The 19,669-nt window shown below is 48.3% G+C and overlaps 1 protein-coding gene across 1 annotated transcript in view; it reads right to left on the reverse strand.

Annotated features, from left to right (window-relative positions):
- Positions 1-17,788, reverse strand: part of Dkk3 (dickkopf WNT signaling pathway inhibitor 3) — a 40,717-nt gene extending 22,929 nt beyond the window's left edge. Inside the window, exons 1-4 of the mRNA XM_008853488.2 lie at positions 17,656-17,788; positions 16,922-17,157; positions 10,131-10,265; positions 6,216-6,299 (exon numbers count right to left, since the gene is read on the reverse strand). Coding sequence (XP_008851710.1) covers positions 6,216-6,299; positions 10,131-10,265; positions 16,922-17,134 — 432 coding nt within the window. The 5' untranslated portion in view covers positions 17,135-17,157; positions 17,656-17,788. The remainder of the gene's footprint in view (positions 1-6,215; positions 6,300-10,130; positions 10,266-16,921; positions 17,158-17,655) is intronic.
- Positions 17,789-19,669: the final 1,881 nt, after the last annotated feature.

Consider the following 19,669-nt stretch of genomic DNA (forward strand, 5'->3'; position numbering starts at 1 on the left):
AAAGATGTGCTAGGGCTGGAGAGATGGCTCAGCAGTTAAGGGCACTGGCTGCTTTTGCTGAGAACCTGGGTTTGAATGCCAGCACCTACATGATGGCTAACAACTGTCCATAACTACAGTGCCAGGTGGTCCGACTCTCTCTTCTGTCTTCTGACGGCACTGTATTACACAGGTGTACTTACATACATGCAGGCATAACACTCATACGCATAAACAGAAATAATTAATTTTTTTTTCAAAAAGACATGCCTACCTTGTGAACACTTCTCTCCACTTCAGTTTTCTTTGGGAGTGATTACCCATTTCTCAGAATGACAGAGTTCTTCAATTTTCCCCGTAATTTTTTTCCTACTGAATTAAGGCATAAGAGCCTTATACTTGGCCAGAAACCACAAAAGCAACTCAAAATATGACTCTAGAAACATAAATGTATCACATTCCTGTGTGGTTAGGGAGCAGACTGCATCCCCCTTAGAACAGTAAGTCTGTTTTCTTCTACAAGGACTGGCACACACCAGCCACCTGGCACCTCCACCTAGCACTTTAGCACCTGCCCATCAGTCACTCCCCTCTCTGTGGTTCACAATGACCCCTCCCCCCTTGTGGGAGAGTCATAGGGGACACACCTAGAACAGCAACTAGATGACTCTCCCTGTGGCTGGGAGCTCAGGCAAAGAACTTGGTGACAGAGGAAGGAATAGCCCACGGCTACACCTTCCCAGAGAGGGACCAGTGGAGGCCTCCCACATGGCCTGGGCTGCCGGGAACCAGGGCAGATGCCAATTACAGTCCAGCTTTAATTACTTTTCCTTAATAATGAGCATGGCATAAGAATGTTTGTCAACCTTGCACACAGATTCTTCCTAGGTCTTGTGAGAGGAGATTAGTGCCCCATTTAATGAAGAATCAGAGCTGATGAAGGCAGAGACTGTAGGGATTAAGGCAGGCTGGAGCCTATGTCTGCCTCCCACTCACCTTGCATGGACTCTCCAGTCTGTCTTGGAGCTGACAGAAGGGAAGGACAGGATTTCCTGGAGCTGGGTCCTCCACACTGTTCTGGCCCCAGGACTCTGACTTGCCAGGAGTCTGAACCTTTAGAAACTGCCTCAGACACCCCAGGATGCCTGCACCCTCCTCAGGGGCAGTTCTGTTAAAATAAACCTCGGGTTCTGGGGAGATTGCTGAGTTGATAAAGTGCTTACTTTGCCAGCATGAGGACCTGAGTTTGATCCCCAGTAGCTATGTAAAAAAACGAGGCATTAAAGTGCGAACTTATGAATCCCGGCACAGATGGATGGATCCCTGGGGTTTGCTGGCCAGCAAGTGAGTTCCAAGCCACTGAGAGACCCTCAATAAACAATATGGAAAATACCTGAAGAACGACACCCAAGGTTGACCTCTGGCTTCCACATGCCCTTGCACACACAGGAACATGGATACACATGCATATTTTACACACCCACACATACACACACACAGACTAAATCCAGAGACTGGCATTTTGGTGGCACTAGCCTTCCATTAACTTGAAGTGGCAGCAGAAATCAGGGTGTGGAGGAAGCCACACCCACGGCCTTTCCCCTGTGATGAATGACCATGTAAGGGGTAGGGGTGAACCAAGGCCCCAGCAAGAAGCATATCACTTGACACTTTCCCCTCCCACTCCATTCTGGTCCCTTGTCTCCCTCACTGTCCCAAGAGAAGCAAACAAAACACTTTCCAAAAGCTCTTCAGGGTTCAGCATCTCACTTCCCCTGGGATCCAGCACCAGCAGCAGGCATGGTAGCCTCCTAACAGGAAAGGCCCTGGTTCCACAGCCACAGAAAACAAGGGCACCACCTTCATCCTTCAGCCAAAAAGACAAAGTCAGCACTGGCCACTCTCAGGAACAAGGAAGTTCCTGGGTCATTCCAATATCTACTGCCTGGATGGTTTTGGTGAGGAAATCCATTTACCCATGGCCTCAAAAATAGAGACAAGTGTCTCAGAGTTCACTAGACATGAGTGAACCTGTAGCTTTGAACTAGGTGTGTTTGGGTAGAAAAACAAACAGACTCACTGTTATATCACTTCAGAAAGTAGAACTGAAAAGCAACAAAGACAGACATGCTAGGCTGTGTAGCTGCAGGCTGCATTTTAATTAGAGACCACAGCCTTTCAAAATGGTGGCTGGGCTAACTAACCACCACTTGGCTGTTTTTCTACAAAGAAAAGCTTCGTACTCATGCATAATGGCTTGTCCACTCTCCAGCTTCCAACTGCCACTTTCCCTTCTAATGACCTTCCGCCCCACGCAACAGAAGCACAATGGTCAGCCCGCCCTCTGACCCGTGAAGAGACCTGGCTCAGCACAAAAGCCCCTTGCAAGGACGTCAGTCCCTATCACCATCAGCCAAGCACTCAGGTGAAATTACATGCCACAGGGTGCTTCCCCCCACCTCATATTTGAGTGTAAAAACAGACCAGTGTCTTGCTTAGACTGTGAAATTTCTAGACAGGCATATAGTGTTACTGTCTGGAACTTTCCATGAGTCTCCTCAGGTTACCATACATATTAGTATGCACACCACATTTAAAGAAAGGAAAATATGGTATGTTGGGTGATTGTTTTTAATTGAATTCATCTGAGAATCTCAAATCCAGAAAATTTAGCCCCTGTTAATGGTGTACAAAGATTTGAACAGGTTATGATTTTTGCCTTTTGGAATGGGACATCTGTTCCTTTAAGGATAGTTTCTGTAAAGTATAACTCAGAGCCAACTGTGAAAACAGTTAAACTACAGAACTATGGAACAAGAGGGTGGTGACACACACTAGCCCTCATAGCTTCCTGCTCTGAAATAGGAGTTCCACCCTTCTGTAAAGACAGCACTTGAGAGCCAGATATGGTGGCCCACACCTGTAATCCCAGCACTTGGGGGCAGAGGCAGGAGGATCACTGTTCAAGGCCAGCCTGTTCTACACAGCAGGTTCCAGGTCAGCCAGGGTTTCATAGTGAAACCTTGTCTCACTATGGGGAAACAGAGATGGCTCAGTGGTTAAGAGTACGGGCAGCTCTTGCAGAGGACCTCAGTTCAGTTCCCAGTACCCACATGGCAGCTAACAACCATCTTTAACTCCAGTTCCAGGGGATCTAACATTTTCATCTAGGTTCCATGGGCATTTCATACACATCATGCAGCAAAACACTCATCCACATAAAATATAAGTAAATAAATAAAATTTAAATTTAAAAGTCGGGGGCACACAAGATGGCTCAGTAGGTAAAGGTATTTACCACCAAGCCTGATGATGACCCAAGTTCTATCTCCAGGGCCTACATGTGGAGAGACCTGACTCCCACAAGTTGTTCTCTGACCTGCACATGCATACTGTGATACACACACACATGCAGGCTAAGTAAATAAATGTAATAATGACAGCAGGACCTGGCTTAATGTTAGGACAGTGGTGAGCCCAGGACAGAAGGGTAGTTGAATGAACAGTGCTGTGTGCACTGGGAACCACATCTTGCTTCTCTGACTCTTGGTCACCGTGACACTAGCCAGACTCTGCAGTGAAATAGACATATCATCTGTCACATGTCATCCCCTCATAGGCAGCTTGAAAAGCCTCCAGTTTGCTGTCAGAAGCCCTATGAGACTGATAAAGGACAGGAAGGATAAGCTCTGGCCAGTGGACCACCTGATCCTCAGGTTTCCCTTCTAGCCCTGCAAACAGACATTTATTCTCACAGAGAAACAGTAAGTTCAGCTTTCCAGGACCTAGGCAAAAGTCAAGGAAAAAATCATGATGAACCTCCCTCTCCTGGGCTTGGATATGTCATTCATTCCCCTCCAGCCTGCTGTTGTCTTGGGGCTACCTACTGTACAGAGGGTTTCAGATTATGCACCACACAAGGATGCCAGTTTTATGTCTCCTGTCACCTGATGAACACATGTGCACACGGGCTTCCAAGCTGAGGCCCAAGGCAGGGTTACATAAAAACCCACAAGGTCAGGCATACCCAGGAAAGCTGGACCAAGTCACAGCACCCAGTGCAAGAGTATAGGCAGCTGTCTCCCGGCCCCAACATACTCCTGGCATCTTTCAGGTCTTGTGTCTTACGTACCCACAGCTCCCAGAATCTCAACTCCCCACCACAGCACTCAAACCTCCATAGGAGCCTCATTCAGGGTTGGAGCAGGTGCAGGATATATATGCTGTATTTTGATTGCGGATGCCCTGCATCTCATGTGCATGTGGGCCTCCATCACCTGCTCATCATCCTGAGGGCTGATAGAGCCAAGCAGAACCATCTTTGAGAACCAAGGGTTTCTTTCTGAGTTACTGTTGCCCTCAGATGACTTCATTCCACTCAGCCCCCAGCACAGACTTCACTCAGGAATTTTCAAAGGGTTTCCCTCCAGGAAGGCTGCCCTAGCCATGGCTGGCCCATTTTAGTTTGCCTTTCTCTCTTTCTCCCTATCCTGCTTTAGAAAGCTAGCCCCAGGACTAAGAACTAGCTCAGGCAGTAAAGTACTTGCCAAAAAGGATGAAGAAATGAATACAGTCCCTGGAAACCACATGCAGATGTCAGACGTGGTGGTGCATGCTTGAAATCCCAACACTAGGGAGGCAGAGACAGGAGGATCCCTGAGGGTCACGGGCCAGCCAGTCTAGCCAAATCTGTGAGCTCCAAGTCGATGAGAGACCCTGACTCAGAGAAGATGGACAGCCTTCCTGAGGTTGGACACCTGAGGTTGTCCTCTGGTTTCCATGTTGCATGCATACCTACACACATATGTGTAACACATACACATACATACACAAAAGCATTAGAAAAGAAAGGAAAGCTGAGCTGACCCCTGCCTTCATAACCCCTATCTATTCACAGGCTTCTCTGTGCTTTCTGGGTGAAGACACAATGCAGATTGTGACCTTACTTGAAAATGAGGAACCTGGGGCTGAGAAGATGGCTCAGCGGCTAAGAACACTAGCTGCTCTTTGCCAAGGATCTGATTTTGGTTCCCAGCACCCACATTAGGTGGCTCACACCCACTTGTAACTCCAGTTCCAGGGGGATCCAAAACCTCTGGCCTCCACATACACCTATCCACACAAGACACACACACACACACACACACACACACACACACACCAATAACAATAATAATAGCAAAAGAAGAAGAAGAAAGAGGAGAAAAAGGAGGAGGAGGAGGAAGGGGGAGAAGAGGATGATGATGATGACAACAAGAATGAGGAAATCAAGAGACCCCAGCTTGTAGGGAGGTGGTAAGCTCATGCTCCGTGGCCAGGTCCTTCTGGTTCACAGCAAGACTCCCTCCACCTCCCACTAGGCCCCCTTGAAAGGTGGGTCACCATTGTAACACAGCTGACAGGGCCTCCAGACTGTAGTAAATGTTGGTTAGCTCCCCACACTTGAGTACCAAGCCAAGACAAGCAAAAAGAGAGAGAAAAAGTACTGACTGCCAACCAAAACAGCACCACCTTCCTATTAACAATCCACCAGCTCTCTTCCAGCAGTGAGGTCAAAAGAGTGGGCACAGATCCTGGGTGCCCTTGGGAAGCTGGGGGTGTGGGGGAGGTCTGGGCAGAGGCTGAGTCCTACTGCCTCCACAGGAGGTGTGTTGTCTCTGCTGACTACATCCACATGCCTCAGAGTCTCCTCCACTGGATCTTCCCTAGCCTGGGCCATATCAGATCCCTGTCAACTTTAGGGCTTTATAATCCTACAAAATCCAGCCTACCTTTGGGTTAAGCCACAGGCAAATTACAGCAGCAGTTATAGGGAACAGAGCCTAAAGCCAGGATGACAGGTAGCCTTCTTCCCCTGTAGGCCACTGGCTCTCAAACCACCTGGCCAGAGCTGGGGGGTTACATAAAGCATGGACCTCCTAGGGACTCGGGGTGTTTCATCACTTGAGGTACAGGGTCAGTCACCAGAGGCTTTTATATATACTTAACACTTGTTCCCCTTTCAAAGTCAAGGTGCAAATCACACCTGGATTCAGCATCTCTTGTTTCTGACCCAGGTACTTTGAGGCACAGTCTGCCCCAAGACTGCATGGTTGAGCTAGAGATGGAGGAAAGGACATGCCGGAAGTAATGAGGCAGAAGAGGAGTGGGGACTCTGTTCCCATCCCCCTTGACTGCAATTTGGGCTACAGAGGTGCATCACCTCAGGGTGTAAGAGGAGGGAAACAGTAACTTACGTGACTCCTTTTGCTGTCTTCAGCCCCAACAGATGTGATGACTGTCTCAGAAAAGACCATCTGTCCAGTCTGGTTGTTGGTGACCTACAGAGAAACAGGGGTGCCATGAACAAAGGAATTCTGGGAAATTCTCGCAGGCTTTGTTTGTCTTGTTTTTCTGTTTGTTTTTCATTTTCCAGTGCAAGAACATTGGCTGGAGTCTCCAGGAACCACCCCCCCACGCCCGCCCTTCTGAGTTCTAACCATAGCACTACCAATGGACAGCGCTCCTGGAGATAATCACAGATTCCACCTCACAGAGTCACTATGCAGAAGGAACAACGTGACAGTTGACAGCAGGAAGAGGGTCCCTGACACCTAGCAACGGCTCAACAACACCAGCTATTTTTTACCATTCTTGGACTCATCACTTGGCACTCAGCGGCAAGATCCTTTTTGACAAAATTCCAATCTGACACAGCATGATGATGCAGGACTGTAATCCCAGCACTTGGGAGATAGAGGCAGGAGGTTGAGGAGTTCAAGGTCATCCTTGAGTACGTGGTAAATTGGAGACCAGCCTGGGCTACATGAGGCTCTGTCTCAAAAATAAAAATTCCAGTTTGTGTGTCTAGTCAAACAAATGATTCTGTGAGGGGCAAGTGGATTCTGGCCACAGAGCCTTACTTCTGGTTCTAGAGAGCTAATCATCTCACCAAGATAGTGTGAAGAGAGGGCTGGAGAGATGGCTCAGTGGTTAAGAGCACTGGCTGCTCTTACAGAGGACCCAGGCTCAATTCCCAGCACCTACATGGCAGCTAATGGCTGTCTATAACTCCAGTTCTAGGGAATCTGACACCCTCTTCTGATCTCTATGAGCATTGCATCATACACTTATACACATAAAATCAAGTAATAAAGTTTTTTTGGGTTTTTTTGGTCTTTTTGAGACAGGGTCTCCTTGTAGCCCCAGCTGGTCTGGAACTCCCTATGTAGACCAGGCTGGTCTTGAATTCACAGAGATCCACCTGCCTCTGCCTCCCAAGTGCTGGGATTAAAGGCATGAGCCACTATGCCCAACTATAAAGTATTTTTTAAAACAGTGTGAAGAACAACAGAGACCTGGTCACATGCCTGCCTGTCATCTGTCTGATTCTGTCCCCTAGAGCAGGCACCTCAAACCACACTCAGCAAAGAGTCCAGGGCACTCCTGCTTCCTTTACCACCAGGGCTAAAGATGGGTCTGGCTGCACAGCAGCCAGCCGTGGTCTCTGAGCCCTGGCTCCGCTGCTAACAGCCATCTAGTCATTTCTCTTCCCTGATTCAGTTTTCTCATTTGACGTCATCTTTAAAGTCTGTGCCAGCTCCAAAATCTTGAGTCTGTGGTCAGGAGAACAGAAAACAGCCTAGTGAGCAAAAAGGGGCCAACTTCTAGCTTCTAGCTCAGAGGAAAAAGGGTCTGTTTCCATCACTTGCTTTGCTTGCCCCCCCCCCCATTAAGGGTCACAAGTAGCCCAGGCTGGCTTTGAACTCCTGCTCCTCCTGCCTCCATTTCTCCAGTGCTGGGATTTCAGGTGTGAGTTACCAAATCTGATTCATGGTTTTTAATTTTTAACCTAAATATTTCCTCTCCCCCAAAAAGTAATGGTGTCTTTTTTCTCCATGCTAGATTTTGTACAAATGTCAGATTTGTAAAATTGATTTTTTTGTGATTTTTCTTAAAATATTTCATGTATTATTTTTTATTTTATGTATATGAGTGTTTTGCTTGAATGTATGTAAGTGTACCCATGTTGTGCAATGCCCATGGAGGTCAGAAGAGAGAGTCAAATTCTCCCTGGAACTGGAGTCATGGATGCTTGTTAGCCACCATGTGGGTGCTGGGAATTATAACTGGATGCCAATGTGGGATTTAAAAAAATTCTGTGGTCCTGTGTGTAAGAGCTGAAGACCCTCTCAGTGCCTTTATTATACCAACATACATTTTTTGTCCTTTAGGAGAAGCATCGATACAGTATTTTCCAGGTATCTCTCACCACCACCGAGTGCCTCTTTAATGCATCACCTTACAGGATTGGGATCCACAGACCTGCCTTGAGAACTATACATTGTGTGGGGAACAACTTTGCCTTTTGCTGTTGTTTCTTTGTTTTGCTTCTAAGACAGGGTCTCGTGTATCCCAGGCTGGCCTCAAACTCACTATGTAGCCAAGGATGATCCTGAACTTCTGATCCTCCTTCCTCCACCTCCCAAGTGCTGGGGATTACAGGCCTGTGCCACTGTGTCCATTTTTATGTGGTGCTAGAGATAGAACCCAGGGTTTTCTGCATGCAAGGCAAGCACTCTACCAACTGAGCTCTATCCCCAGTCCCAAACTTCGCTGTAATGACATGAATCATAAAAATGACTTGCTTTCACACAGAACTTTACAATTTATAAAGAGCTTCATGTCCTAGGTCAGGCCATTTGGGTCTCACAATTCTGTAAGGCGAATGTTGATATTCCTGTTTTATAATGCTTTGGGGAGTATTGGGAAAGGTAATACTTTTTCAGAGTCACTTTAGTTACTAGTAGGACTCAGAGGTTTCTGACATTTGCAAAGAGCAACCTTAAGATGCAATAGAACCTGTCGGCTAACTACTGTCAGGATGAATAACTTAATATTGGTTTCACAAGAATTAAATAATCATTTTCAGGAACATTCTTCAGTCTTTGGATGAGTACTACCCACAAATTCTGAGGAGCTCTTTCATTCACCTAGGGACACACTAATTCATCCATCCAGCTGGGCCCATCACTACACAAGGGAAGAATTGTTACTTTATACTCAAGGCCATGACCCATAAAACTGATGTTTTATGCTCTATGGGGAAGAAACACTGTTGTTTCAACCAAGTCGTTATCTGGGCATTTGCATGACGGGAGGATCTTAGGCATGAACCATTTCGACCTTGCACATAGAGTTGAGATGAGATTAGAGGTCAAGTTCCTTGACACTCAGAACAGAATAGCAACACTATGGCCTCTAACAGCGACCATGAATGTCGGCTTGGCTAGCTCTTCAAGAGAACACAGGCTGGCACAGTTGGCTCTCTAAGTTCTGCCAAATTACACTGGAGGCACCTCACACCAGGGGCAGGCTAATGTTATGCCCTTCTAGACTGTCAATACTTCATTGGGTCAGATGGGAAATGAAGCTGCTTGCTCCTAGGTAACATAATGAACCAAGTCACACTGTGACAGATTGGGGAGAAAACATACTATCAAATTTTGGATGGACAACCAGCAAATGAATACATTTGTTTAATATCGTGGCAAAAGAGGGTTTATCTTCTTAAATTAGGGTTGCTCCTAAGAAAATCAAGAAGACCCCCCACTCACCTTAACTGGTCTCTAGTTCAACCCTGACAGTGACACACATAAAAACTTAAGAGATGGAGCTGGAGAGATGGCTCCGTGGTTAAAAGCACATACTGCTCTTGCAAAGGACCTAGGTTTGGTACCCAGCACCCTGGGTAGTTCACAACTGCCTGTAACTCCAGTTCCAGAGGCTCTGATGGCCTCTTCTGGCCTCCAAAGGCACTGCATTCACATGTACATACACCCAGAAACACATTTAACAATCCTTCAAAAAATAAAGTCTATTAGGATAATAAAAAAATTAAAAACAAACAAAGAACAACAAGAAAAACCCTAAGAGATGTGATCTTCCTTCTAGGCTATCAAGAAGTCTCATACACTGCTTAATAAATGCAAAAGCAATTTAGTCCCTGATACACACTTCCCCCCTGAACAGGACCCTCACTCCCTCTGGTTTTTAGCCTGCATTCTGTCACTTTTATTTACCTTTGTGGTTTTATATCACACATGCCAACAGGACTTTATTCTCAACAGGACTGCCCTGCAGAAAGGAAACAGTGCTGAACCTGCCCTTACCTTGTGAATTTCTCGGTGCATGTGGATGGTGTTATTCCCAACCTTGGTATCTGTGTTGGTCTCGTTGTGGTAGCTGAGAGGTAGGCTTGCCAGGTTCACTTCCGATGTCTTAGCAGCTGCTTCTTCTGCCTCCATCTGACAAGCCAATGAATTGAATAAGCAAAGTTGTTTCCTTTAGTTATAGCTGAGGGAAAAAAAGAGCCACCTCTCTCTCTCTCTCTCTGTTCCACAGCTGCTAAGGTAGGTGACAACGACAGGCCATGGAGTAGCCATTAGGACATGACACTGCAGAATGGTTTACAGGGTCTTTAACTCTCACAACCTTGGGGTGGTGAGATAGCTCAGAGGGTAAAACATACTTGTTACAAAAGCCTCAAGACATGGGTTTGCATATTCCCAGTACCTCAGTGGAGAAGATGTGGTTCATCCTGACAGAGGTCATTGAATCAGTAAGTAGCATTCAGGCCCTCCTGACTTCAAATTACATACCTTTCCAAGTTCATTTAGGATTTCCTCTCCACCACCACCACCACCACCACCACCCCCCGCCCCGTGGCTTACATGCGTTTACTGAAGAGTCCCACACAAACCAGTTTGAGGATGACCATGGCTCTTCCTATGGGATGTTCTCTATCATCAGAGGTTCAAAGAAGAAAGCAGCAAGGCTTCCAAAAGAGGGAAGCAGGGTTGGGCTTGTCCTGGAGCATGAGAGGACTGGGACAGATGGGTTGGAGAACACTGCAGAGTGCACACTGGCAAAGCCGTGGCAGCCTGCAGGGCACGGCATGCACTGTAAGCTGGAGCAGAGGGGCCCTGCCGGACACAGAAGGAAATGGTGGCTAAGCTGGAGGCCAACAGGCATATCTAAGGAGTAATTCTAATGCAGAGAAGGCTGGCCTACTCCTCAGCTAGAGACGGCACAGTCACCCTCAAATCTTTGAAAACTAAACATACCTGGGTCACTTCCAGAGCCACTAAGTTGTCATTTCTAGAGCCTGAACTCCAAACATTGATGAGTTTCTCAGATAACTGGAAGGATTCCCTTCCTTTGTACTCACCCCAAGTTAAGAACCTCTGCTCCAGGAAACAAAGAGCTAAAAGTCCTATGCTAGTTGGATGGCCGAGTTAAGCTTTAGTTTTCAACCTGATATACCTAGGAAGAGGGAACCTCAGTTGCGGAATTGCTTCCATCTGAACTGCCTGTGGCCATATCTGTGAGGCATTTTCTTAACTACCAAATGATGTAGGAGGGCCCAGCCCACTGTGAGTGGCACCGTCCCTAGGACGGTGAGCCTGAGCTGTGTATAAGAAGTGGTTGCGCAAGACGGGGGCACCCAGTAAGCAGCATCCTCCAAGTCTGTGCATCAGCTCCTGCCTGCAGGTTCCTGCCCTGCTTAAGTTCCTGCCTTGGCATCCCTCAGTGATGGACTTGGATGGAAGTCACTTGGAAGAGTAAGATGAAATAAACCCTTTCCCCTCCAAGTTGGGTTTTAGTCAGTGTTCTATCACAGCAATGGAAACCAAACCAGGACATTAGGAGATAGTTTAGAGGCCAAGGGAGGAAGAGACTGGAGTCAGGGATCTGACTAGAATCAAGTCTGGGGGCAGGGGCTTCCTCTGGAAGGAGCCATCTAGGGCCAAAGGCTCCATGTAAAGCTAGAAGGACCAGGCCGCTGTGAGATGAGCACTGATTTAGACAACCAGCCACCCTAGCATCATCAGAGGGCAGCATGGGAGAATGGGTCAGGGCTCTGGATTTGAACAAGGTGAGTTCAAGTTTCAGATCTGTCCTCAATGCAGTCGCAGGTCCTTGGCAAGACTCCAAGCCCCTCTAAACCTCAGCTTGGACATTGGTACGATGAAGATTATCCAATTTTGTTGAGCAGGTGTGAGAATTAAGGATCACAAAATCTAAGTATCAGTGTGGTACCTGCCGTGTGTTAAATAAGTAACACACTGCTGCTTTCCTAATAGTGTCCTGTGAGGAAGCAGTTTGAAAAGTTAGTTTGTGAGAGGTGGGAGGGGCAACAGACAAGGATATTCCTTTTTGGCCTTACAACAGAGTGGGGAAGAAGCAGAGGAAACTCAGATGGGAGACGTGATGGGTGGGAAATGACTTCTGTTTTCTTTTTCTTTCTAAAGGGGGAGAAAGAGAGAGAGAGAGAGAGAGAGAGAGAGAGAGAGAGAGAAAGTGTGTGGGTGCCCATAGAGGCCAGAAGCAAGTGTCTAGCCCCTTAGAGCTGGAGTTACAACGAGTTGTAAGCTACCAGACATAGATGCTGAGAACAACACTTGGGTCCTCTGGAAGAGCAGGAAGGGCCTCTTAACTGCTGAGCCATCTCTCTAGCCCATGATTTATGTTTTTTAAGAGAAGGACTCTGAGCTGGGCATGGTGGCACCTGCCTTTAATCCCAGCAGACAAAGTTAAGCAGATCTCTGTGAGACTGAAGCCAGCCTGGTCTACATAGCAAGTTCCAGACCAGCTAGGGCTACAGGAAGACCCTATTTAGAAAGAAAGAAAGAAAGAAAGAAAGAAAGAAAGAAAGAAAGAAAGAAAGAAAGAGAGAGAGAGTAGATAGATAGAGCCTGGCATATTTACCAAAGGGAAAAGTATGGGCAGAACACAGAGACCGAAGTATTAGAACAGGTATGTTCAGAAAGAGATAAGATTGCTTTAATATCTTCTAAATTCCCACTGGAATCAGAATTGTAGTTTGGTTTTCGGGTAACTGACAAATTCCCAAATCCCCAGGCAGCTGTGGGTTGAGTAATCTCTGTCAAACCTCTCTCCCCCTCAGCAATGAGCTAAGGGTTCTTTAATGGCACCATGAAGTAAAAGCACAGTTTACAATGGAAACTTCAACCACAACTATTACCGCCACCAGCAAGAGAGACTGAAGCCTGAAGCAATTGTTTCCTAGTGGAGGAATGTGAAGCTGTTAAAAATGGCAATCCGTGTGTACTGAAGTAGACAGCAGGAAAACGAGACAGCTAGAGTCAGGCTTGGTATGAGAGCTCTTCTTAGGACTCACTGAGGTAATAAGAACGCTAAAGTATACCAGCCACAAGTTAGCACGATGGCTTTGCGGGTAAAGGTACTTGCTGCCAAACTTGGTGACCCGAGTTCAGTTTCCAGAACCACGTGGTACAAGAAAAAACCAACTTCTACAAGTTGTCCTCTGGCCTCCACACATATGCTACGGAGTGCATGTGCCATACACATATGTACACATACATACATACACAGTAATAAAACATTTAAAATAGACAAGTCACAGGTGTAACAATGAGGGTGGGAGGAATGACGTGGCTTTATCCTCAATATACACTCATTAATAACACACAGTACAAGTCTGGGGCTGGAGGGATGGTTCAGTGTTAAGAGCACTGGCTGCTTTTCTAGAGGACCTAGGTTGAATTCCCAGCACCCACACGGCAGCTAATAACCGTCTGTCACTCTAGTTTCAGGAGATCTGACACCCTCTTCTGTCCTCCATGGGCACTGAAGGCATGTGGTACACTTTACATACATGCAGGCAAAGCACTCATATACATAAAATAAAAATAAATTTTAGGGGCTAGAGAGATAGCTCAGGGGTTAAGAGCACTGATTGCTTTTGCAGAGGACCTGGGTTCAATCCCCAGCGCTCACATGGTGGCTAACAACCTCTATAACTCTAGTTCCAGGGGAATCCAGTGCCCTCTTCTAACCTCCATGGGCATTGCACAACACAGATATACTTACATACATGCAGGTAATACATTCATACACATAAAATAAAAATAATAAAAAAATTATATAAAAATAACACAGAGAATAACAAAACAAGAAAACAAGATATCCCAGATTAAAGCTATTTAAAGACTGCTTTTCCTAATGATAATCCTAGAAATTGAGCTACTTTGTCATTTAAGGGACACCAACAGCTTGGGACAGCTGGAATAAATAAAATGCCAGGAAATTACTTGAAAGCAGATTCATCACACAACTATGTATACAACGAGAGCACTGGCCCAGGTCCCCTGTGTTTTATTCCTCTGAGCAACAGCTAAACAGCAAAGTCCTGTGTTTATGAGATGTAAGGGGTTTTCTGGAAGTTTCTTTAAAAACAAAAAAGCTGAGGCTAGAGAGATGACTCAGTAAGTAAAGGTGCTTGCTGCCAAATCTGATGACCTGAGTTCAATCCCTGGAACCTACACAAAGATGGAAGGAGAGATCAGCTCCACAAAGTTATCCTCTGACCTCCACACACATAATGTGGCACAGGCACAACCACACACACACACAGACACAGACACACACACACACTTCACAATAACAATAACTAAAAATTTAGTTTTTAAAAAGCTAATAGCCACAATCTATTAAAATCAAATGCTATTTTAAGGTTGATTCTAATACTTTAATTTTTTTTTCTTCTCTTCTCCCCCAGTACTGGGGATCGAACCCAGGACTCATGAATGCTAGGCTCTATTGCTAAGCTACAGCCCTAGTCCAAGACATTTTCTAGATACGTTCTACTGAGAACCTACTGGTAGGGCTCTGCTGTTATTTGAACTACTATTTCTTTTTCTTTGTTCTTTTTTGATTTTGCAATGCAGAATCTTGCTACATAGCCCAGGCTGGCTTTGAACTCACTGTGTAGCCCAGGTTGGCCTCAGACTCATAATCCTCCTGCCATAGCCTCCCAAGGGCTGGGATTACAGGTGCTTACCACCAAGCCTGGCCATGCTACCAGAGTGAAAACGAGAATAAGCACAGCTGTTGTTTCCTGAGAACCAGCAATCTCCAATAATCCTTACAAAGGCCTTATGAGGAAGACCCTTGGCTTAAATCTGCTTATTTCATTTTTTAACAAACAAGTAACTTACTTCCTAGGATCTTCTCCTTTACCTCGGAGGTGAACATTTTCTCCATTTCAGACCCTGGGTCCCACCCACTAGTAAAGAGCAGCTCTGGGACTGGATGAAAGAGGAGTCCCCACTATTTATTCTCCTGCCATGGGAGTGTTCAGCCCTCCTCATCTGGTCCTGGCATCCACAGCTCTCGCTGGCACTCCTATGGGAAGGACCACAGTCTTGGGCTGATGTGCTAATCAATGTCTGCTTGGTCCTTTGGCCAATCCACATAACTCAAGCAGAGCCATGTCAGGAAGGGGTGAGAATGGAGCCAGGACAAAACCCACTGCAGCTGGTTCCCATGGGAAAGACACTGCACTGGGGTCCCACAGCATCCCAAACTGCTCTAATGAATGAAGAGGCTAACTAGGCCAAGGCCTCGTGGGAAGCTGACACTAGAGAACCCTGCTGCAAACCTTCTGAGTGGCAGTAGGCATTTCCCAGCGAGCTAAAATATGGAGGCCACTTGGTCAATATTCCTAGGAATCAACGTGCAGGAGGAAAGTCCTACAATCCAGATAAGGACAGCAGATGCCATACCCTGCCCTGAAGTGGAAAGATCAGATGATTAAAGATCACATAATCTGCAGCTGAGGTGTTAGGCCCAGCTGACCCCTCTCATGCTTTAATGGTTTCACATCCTGATGTGAAATCCCAGGAAGTCCACGGGCCTTTGACCCAGGGTCCAGCCAATGGATATTCAATAAGAATGCTCATGCCACTGCCTCCAATCCAGCATCCCCCTCACTGCAAGTCCCATCAGGCTGGCTCTTACGAATGGAGAGCAAAATACACCCAAACTACACAAGCAACTTCTCCCAGCAGACAAGGGCCAGCTTAGGACTCTGCCCAAGGGGGCTACCAAGATGGAGACTATGGTTCACTGAGATAGCTGGTTCCTCTCAAAAGCCAGGCTACCACCAGAGCTGGACCCCAAAGTGACCATGCCTACCCATCTCAGGTGTCAGGGACCACTACCCATGAGTGAACCAGAAAAGACCAAGCTTCATGCTTAGGGGACAGAGCAGATGTCATCCACAATGCTGACACCTGGAAGATGAGGGAAAGGAGAGGATGTCTTCCATGAGATCTGGTGTCTGCTGATAACTACCAAGCACACACCTCTTATCTACCAGGTGCCCACCAATTTGGGCATTGCATTTCATTGTCAGAGGAAATTGAGGTTCAGGATGCTAAATGATTTACTCTACTAGAGAGTGACAGAGACTCTGAACCCTGAGCTTCAAAGCACTAGGTGGAGGAGAGGTGGGGTTGCCTCTAACATTCTTATCCCCTACCTTCTGACCAATCATGTGACTGGGATTCAGGGCTCCCATTTTCCCTTTCTGCCCCACACATTTAAAGACGCAAAATAGATTGCCAGCAAAGCTCCCAGCTCTTTCTCCCCGCCCCACCCTCGCATCCCACACTGGCATCCTGACTATAGCTTGGGAAAGATGGCACAGGGTCAATGCCCAAGAGACAGGCTAGGACTTGGAGCTGCCTGCAGCTGGCCAAGTCTCTGCAAACTCACAGCGCTGGGACACCAGGGTGCTTGCAAGCACAGTTCCAACAGGGGAAGCAGGCCAGCACACTCGAAGACAACCGCGGCGAAGACAACCGCGGCGTGGTGGCCTCAGATCTCCAGGGAGGATCCGGCCAAGACGCTTTCCATGGACAGGCTTGGATCAGTATCTTTTGGCAAGCAGGCAGGCAGGAGGGGCTGGGGGTAAAGATCGCTCGTGCTGCCCTCAGGTCACTCCTTCAGGCCCTTCCCACTGCTGTTCGAAACCAGGCCCCTGGCTAGTGCTGTAACCAGCACCGACTCCCCCAGGCCCGCTACCCACCCAGCCTTCCACTTCCTGGGCCCGGTCCCCTCCGGGCGCACCCACCTCCTCCACTGCGCTGCGCAGTTTGTGCTGAGTGTCCTCCATCAGTTCCTCCACCTCGCGGAACATCTCATTGAGGGTAGCCTCCTCCTGCGGGTAGCTGAGAGCGGGGCCCGGCTCCACCCGGGGCGAAGTGGTGGTGGAAGCCGGCGCCGGGGCTGTGGGGACCGCCACCGCCAGCAGCAGGCACAGCAGAGTGCCCCCGAGCCGCAGCATGTCTGCTCGGTGCGGGTTGCCGCCTGTGTGTCCCGGAACGCAATCAGAGGCACGAGGACCACCCCTCTCGCTGGCTCCGCCCCGCCTCGCTCCCCGCCCCCAGACGGGGCGAGACCCGGTCCCCTCCCAGACGCAGCCCCTGCAGGGACCGTGGCGCCGGACACCCACTCCAGCCTGGATCCGCTCCACATCCCCATTCTGGTACTTAGTGGAAGTTCTGCGTGCCGTGTTGGTGCAAACCTCACTCCCAAGCCGAAGAACACGGGTCCCTCACGTTAATAGCAGCCCCGGGGACCAGGATCATCCCCAGCTTGCCGCCAGGTTCGAGCCCTATCCCTTCCTGGACTATGTCAGACCGCAGCTCTAATGCCAAGACCTGCCCCAGCCTCTCCCCGCCCGCATCCGAGCTGGGCAGAACCCAGGTCATTCTCCACCCCTGGACATCCAAATGCGTGGAACTCCCGCCCACCTACGGGAGACCCAACTGGGCAATCCCCACGCCCGCCACATCGCGCACCCACCGACTGGACAGATCTGCGCTGCGGGCTAGATCTGGTCGTGCCTGGCGCTGGGGCAGCCACTGAGCTGCTGGCAGGATTTGCGCGGCGGGCCGGCCGCGGGTGCAGATGCTCGGCAGGGATGCCGCAGCACTGGTACCCGAGAGAGCCCGCAGCTTGCGCCCCTCCCGCCGCGCCCCCGCCCCGCGGGAGGGGCTGTCGCCCATCCATTGGTCCTCCCCGCAGCCCGCGACCTCACGCCTCACTCCTGCCTTTAGGGCCTAGAGACCCACCCCGCAAGGATCCATCCCCTTCCCGGCAGCCCCCTGCATCTGAGTCATGCCAGGCCTGGGCCATCTCTGGGACTTGGCAACATCCTCCTTTAGGTCGCTCCACCAGCCTGCGCCCGGGGCGCAATCCTGGGGGATGGAATTCTAATCTCTCAGCCAACACAGGCCGTACTTAGACCGTCTCCAACCACGATAACCCACTTGTACTCTGGGAATGAGTCAACAGAACGTCAGCAAGCCCCGAGAGGGCTACGTAGCCGAGTGGCTGGGACTGACACCTGCAGCCAGCTCTACTCGGTCCCCACCCAGCCAAGTCTGCCAAACCGAGCTGTCTGTGCGGTAGCCGAATGTAAGATGGTGGCTATAGTTGTGCTTATACTTGCTACTGAATATTCATGACATATGATGAGGGGGTGTGGCAGTGGGATGTGCTACTATCTTAACAAGATTTGAAGTTTATTGACAGCAGTCTTCTCAGTACATAGGAGGGGGGCATTTCTTTAAAAAAGAAATGAGTGTTTTCGAAAAACCACTTTCTTGATTATTCTGTTTAGTCCTGGCTCCTCCAGCTTGACTTCCCTGACTCCTCTCTCTCTCTCCCTCTCTCTCAAGGAATCTCCTGACCTTTTTCTTTCCTATCTCTCTTTTCAGTTGACCCTGTGCTTCCGCACCATTGAGCCTATTCACTAGTCCCTTTCCATGAAGGAACCAGGAGCTCCTTTGTGTCACCAGGGCCTCAGCCCTACACAACTGAATGGGGTGAACTGAAGGGGCTGATCATTGTACTGATCGCTGACAATGTAACAATACATCAGATCATTGCTGCACATGCGCTAATTAACTCACTGAATAATCAACAGCCTTCAGAGGTTGGTGTTGCTAAGCTTTGTCTCAAATGTGGACCCTTGCCTAAAATCCCAAGCTAGTAAGGGGTTAGATGGGGGTTTGAACCCAGGAACGTACCTCTAGAGCTTCCTTAACACCTCTGCACCTCTACTGCAATGGCTTGGAGGTGTCTGAGGTGACTTTGGAGTAAGAGATGAATGATTTCCAAAGCAAACACATTGAGAACAAATGCTTGGGATTGTGGCCACTATGTCTTGTCCACACACCTGAGTCCATTGAGGTACCAGCTGGGAAGAAGCTTATCTGGGGCATCGTTTACATTAGGCACTAGGCTCACCAAGAATCCATGAGAGAGGTGCTGTCCCTATTGTACAGACAAGGGGACAGAGACTCACAGAAAGTAGGTAACTAGACATCATCAAGTTAGGACTTCCAGCTACTCTTCAACTTCTGGGCCTCTAAGCAGAGACTTACAGAATCTGTGGAGAGCCCCCACCCCAGCATGCCTTATTTTGCTCCCTGGGTATCTATGGCAACCCCTTTTCAGCTTTCTGGAGATGGCTGAACCCAAGCAAAGAGCTGGGAGCTGTTTCCAGATGCCCCACAATGTCACTCACTGTACAGCACAGTATTCAATCGCTAGAAGAAATAAAAGCTGAACTGTGGACTGGGTGAAGCATATCCAGGCAGGGTGAGGAGCTGCAGAGGGCCAGATTCACCCAGCAACATATGCAGCCTCTGTGTGGCTGTGAAATGTGGGTAATCTCCCCAGATAAGTCTGTCTCCTGCCTCAGATCTTTTACAAGATTGAATTTACAAAGACGCTGTTGATGGCCCAAACTGTAAGTAAGATAAAGGGCTATGTTTTCTCATAGAGGGTCTCGATTTTGTGACATTCTTAC

The sequence above is a fragment of the Nannospalax galili genome, unplaced genomic scaffold (assembly GCF_000622305.1).
Source record: "Nannospalax galili isolate Female #2095 unplaced genomic scaffold, S.galili_v1.0 scaffold44, whole genome shotgun sequence".
Taxonomy (NCBI): domain Eukaryota; kingdom Metazoa; phylum Chordata; class Mammalia; order Rodentia; family Spalacidae; genus Nannospalax; species Nannospalax galili.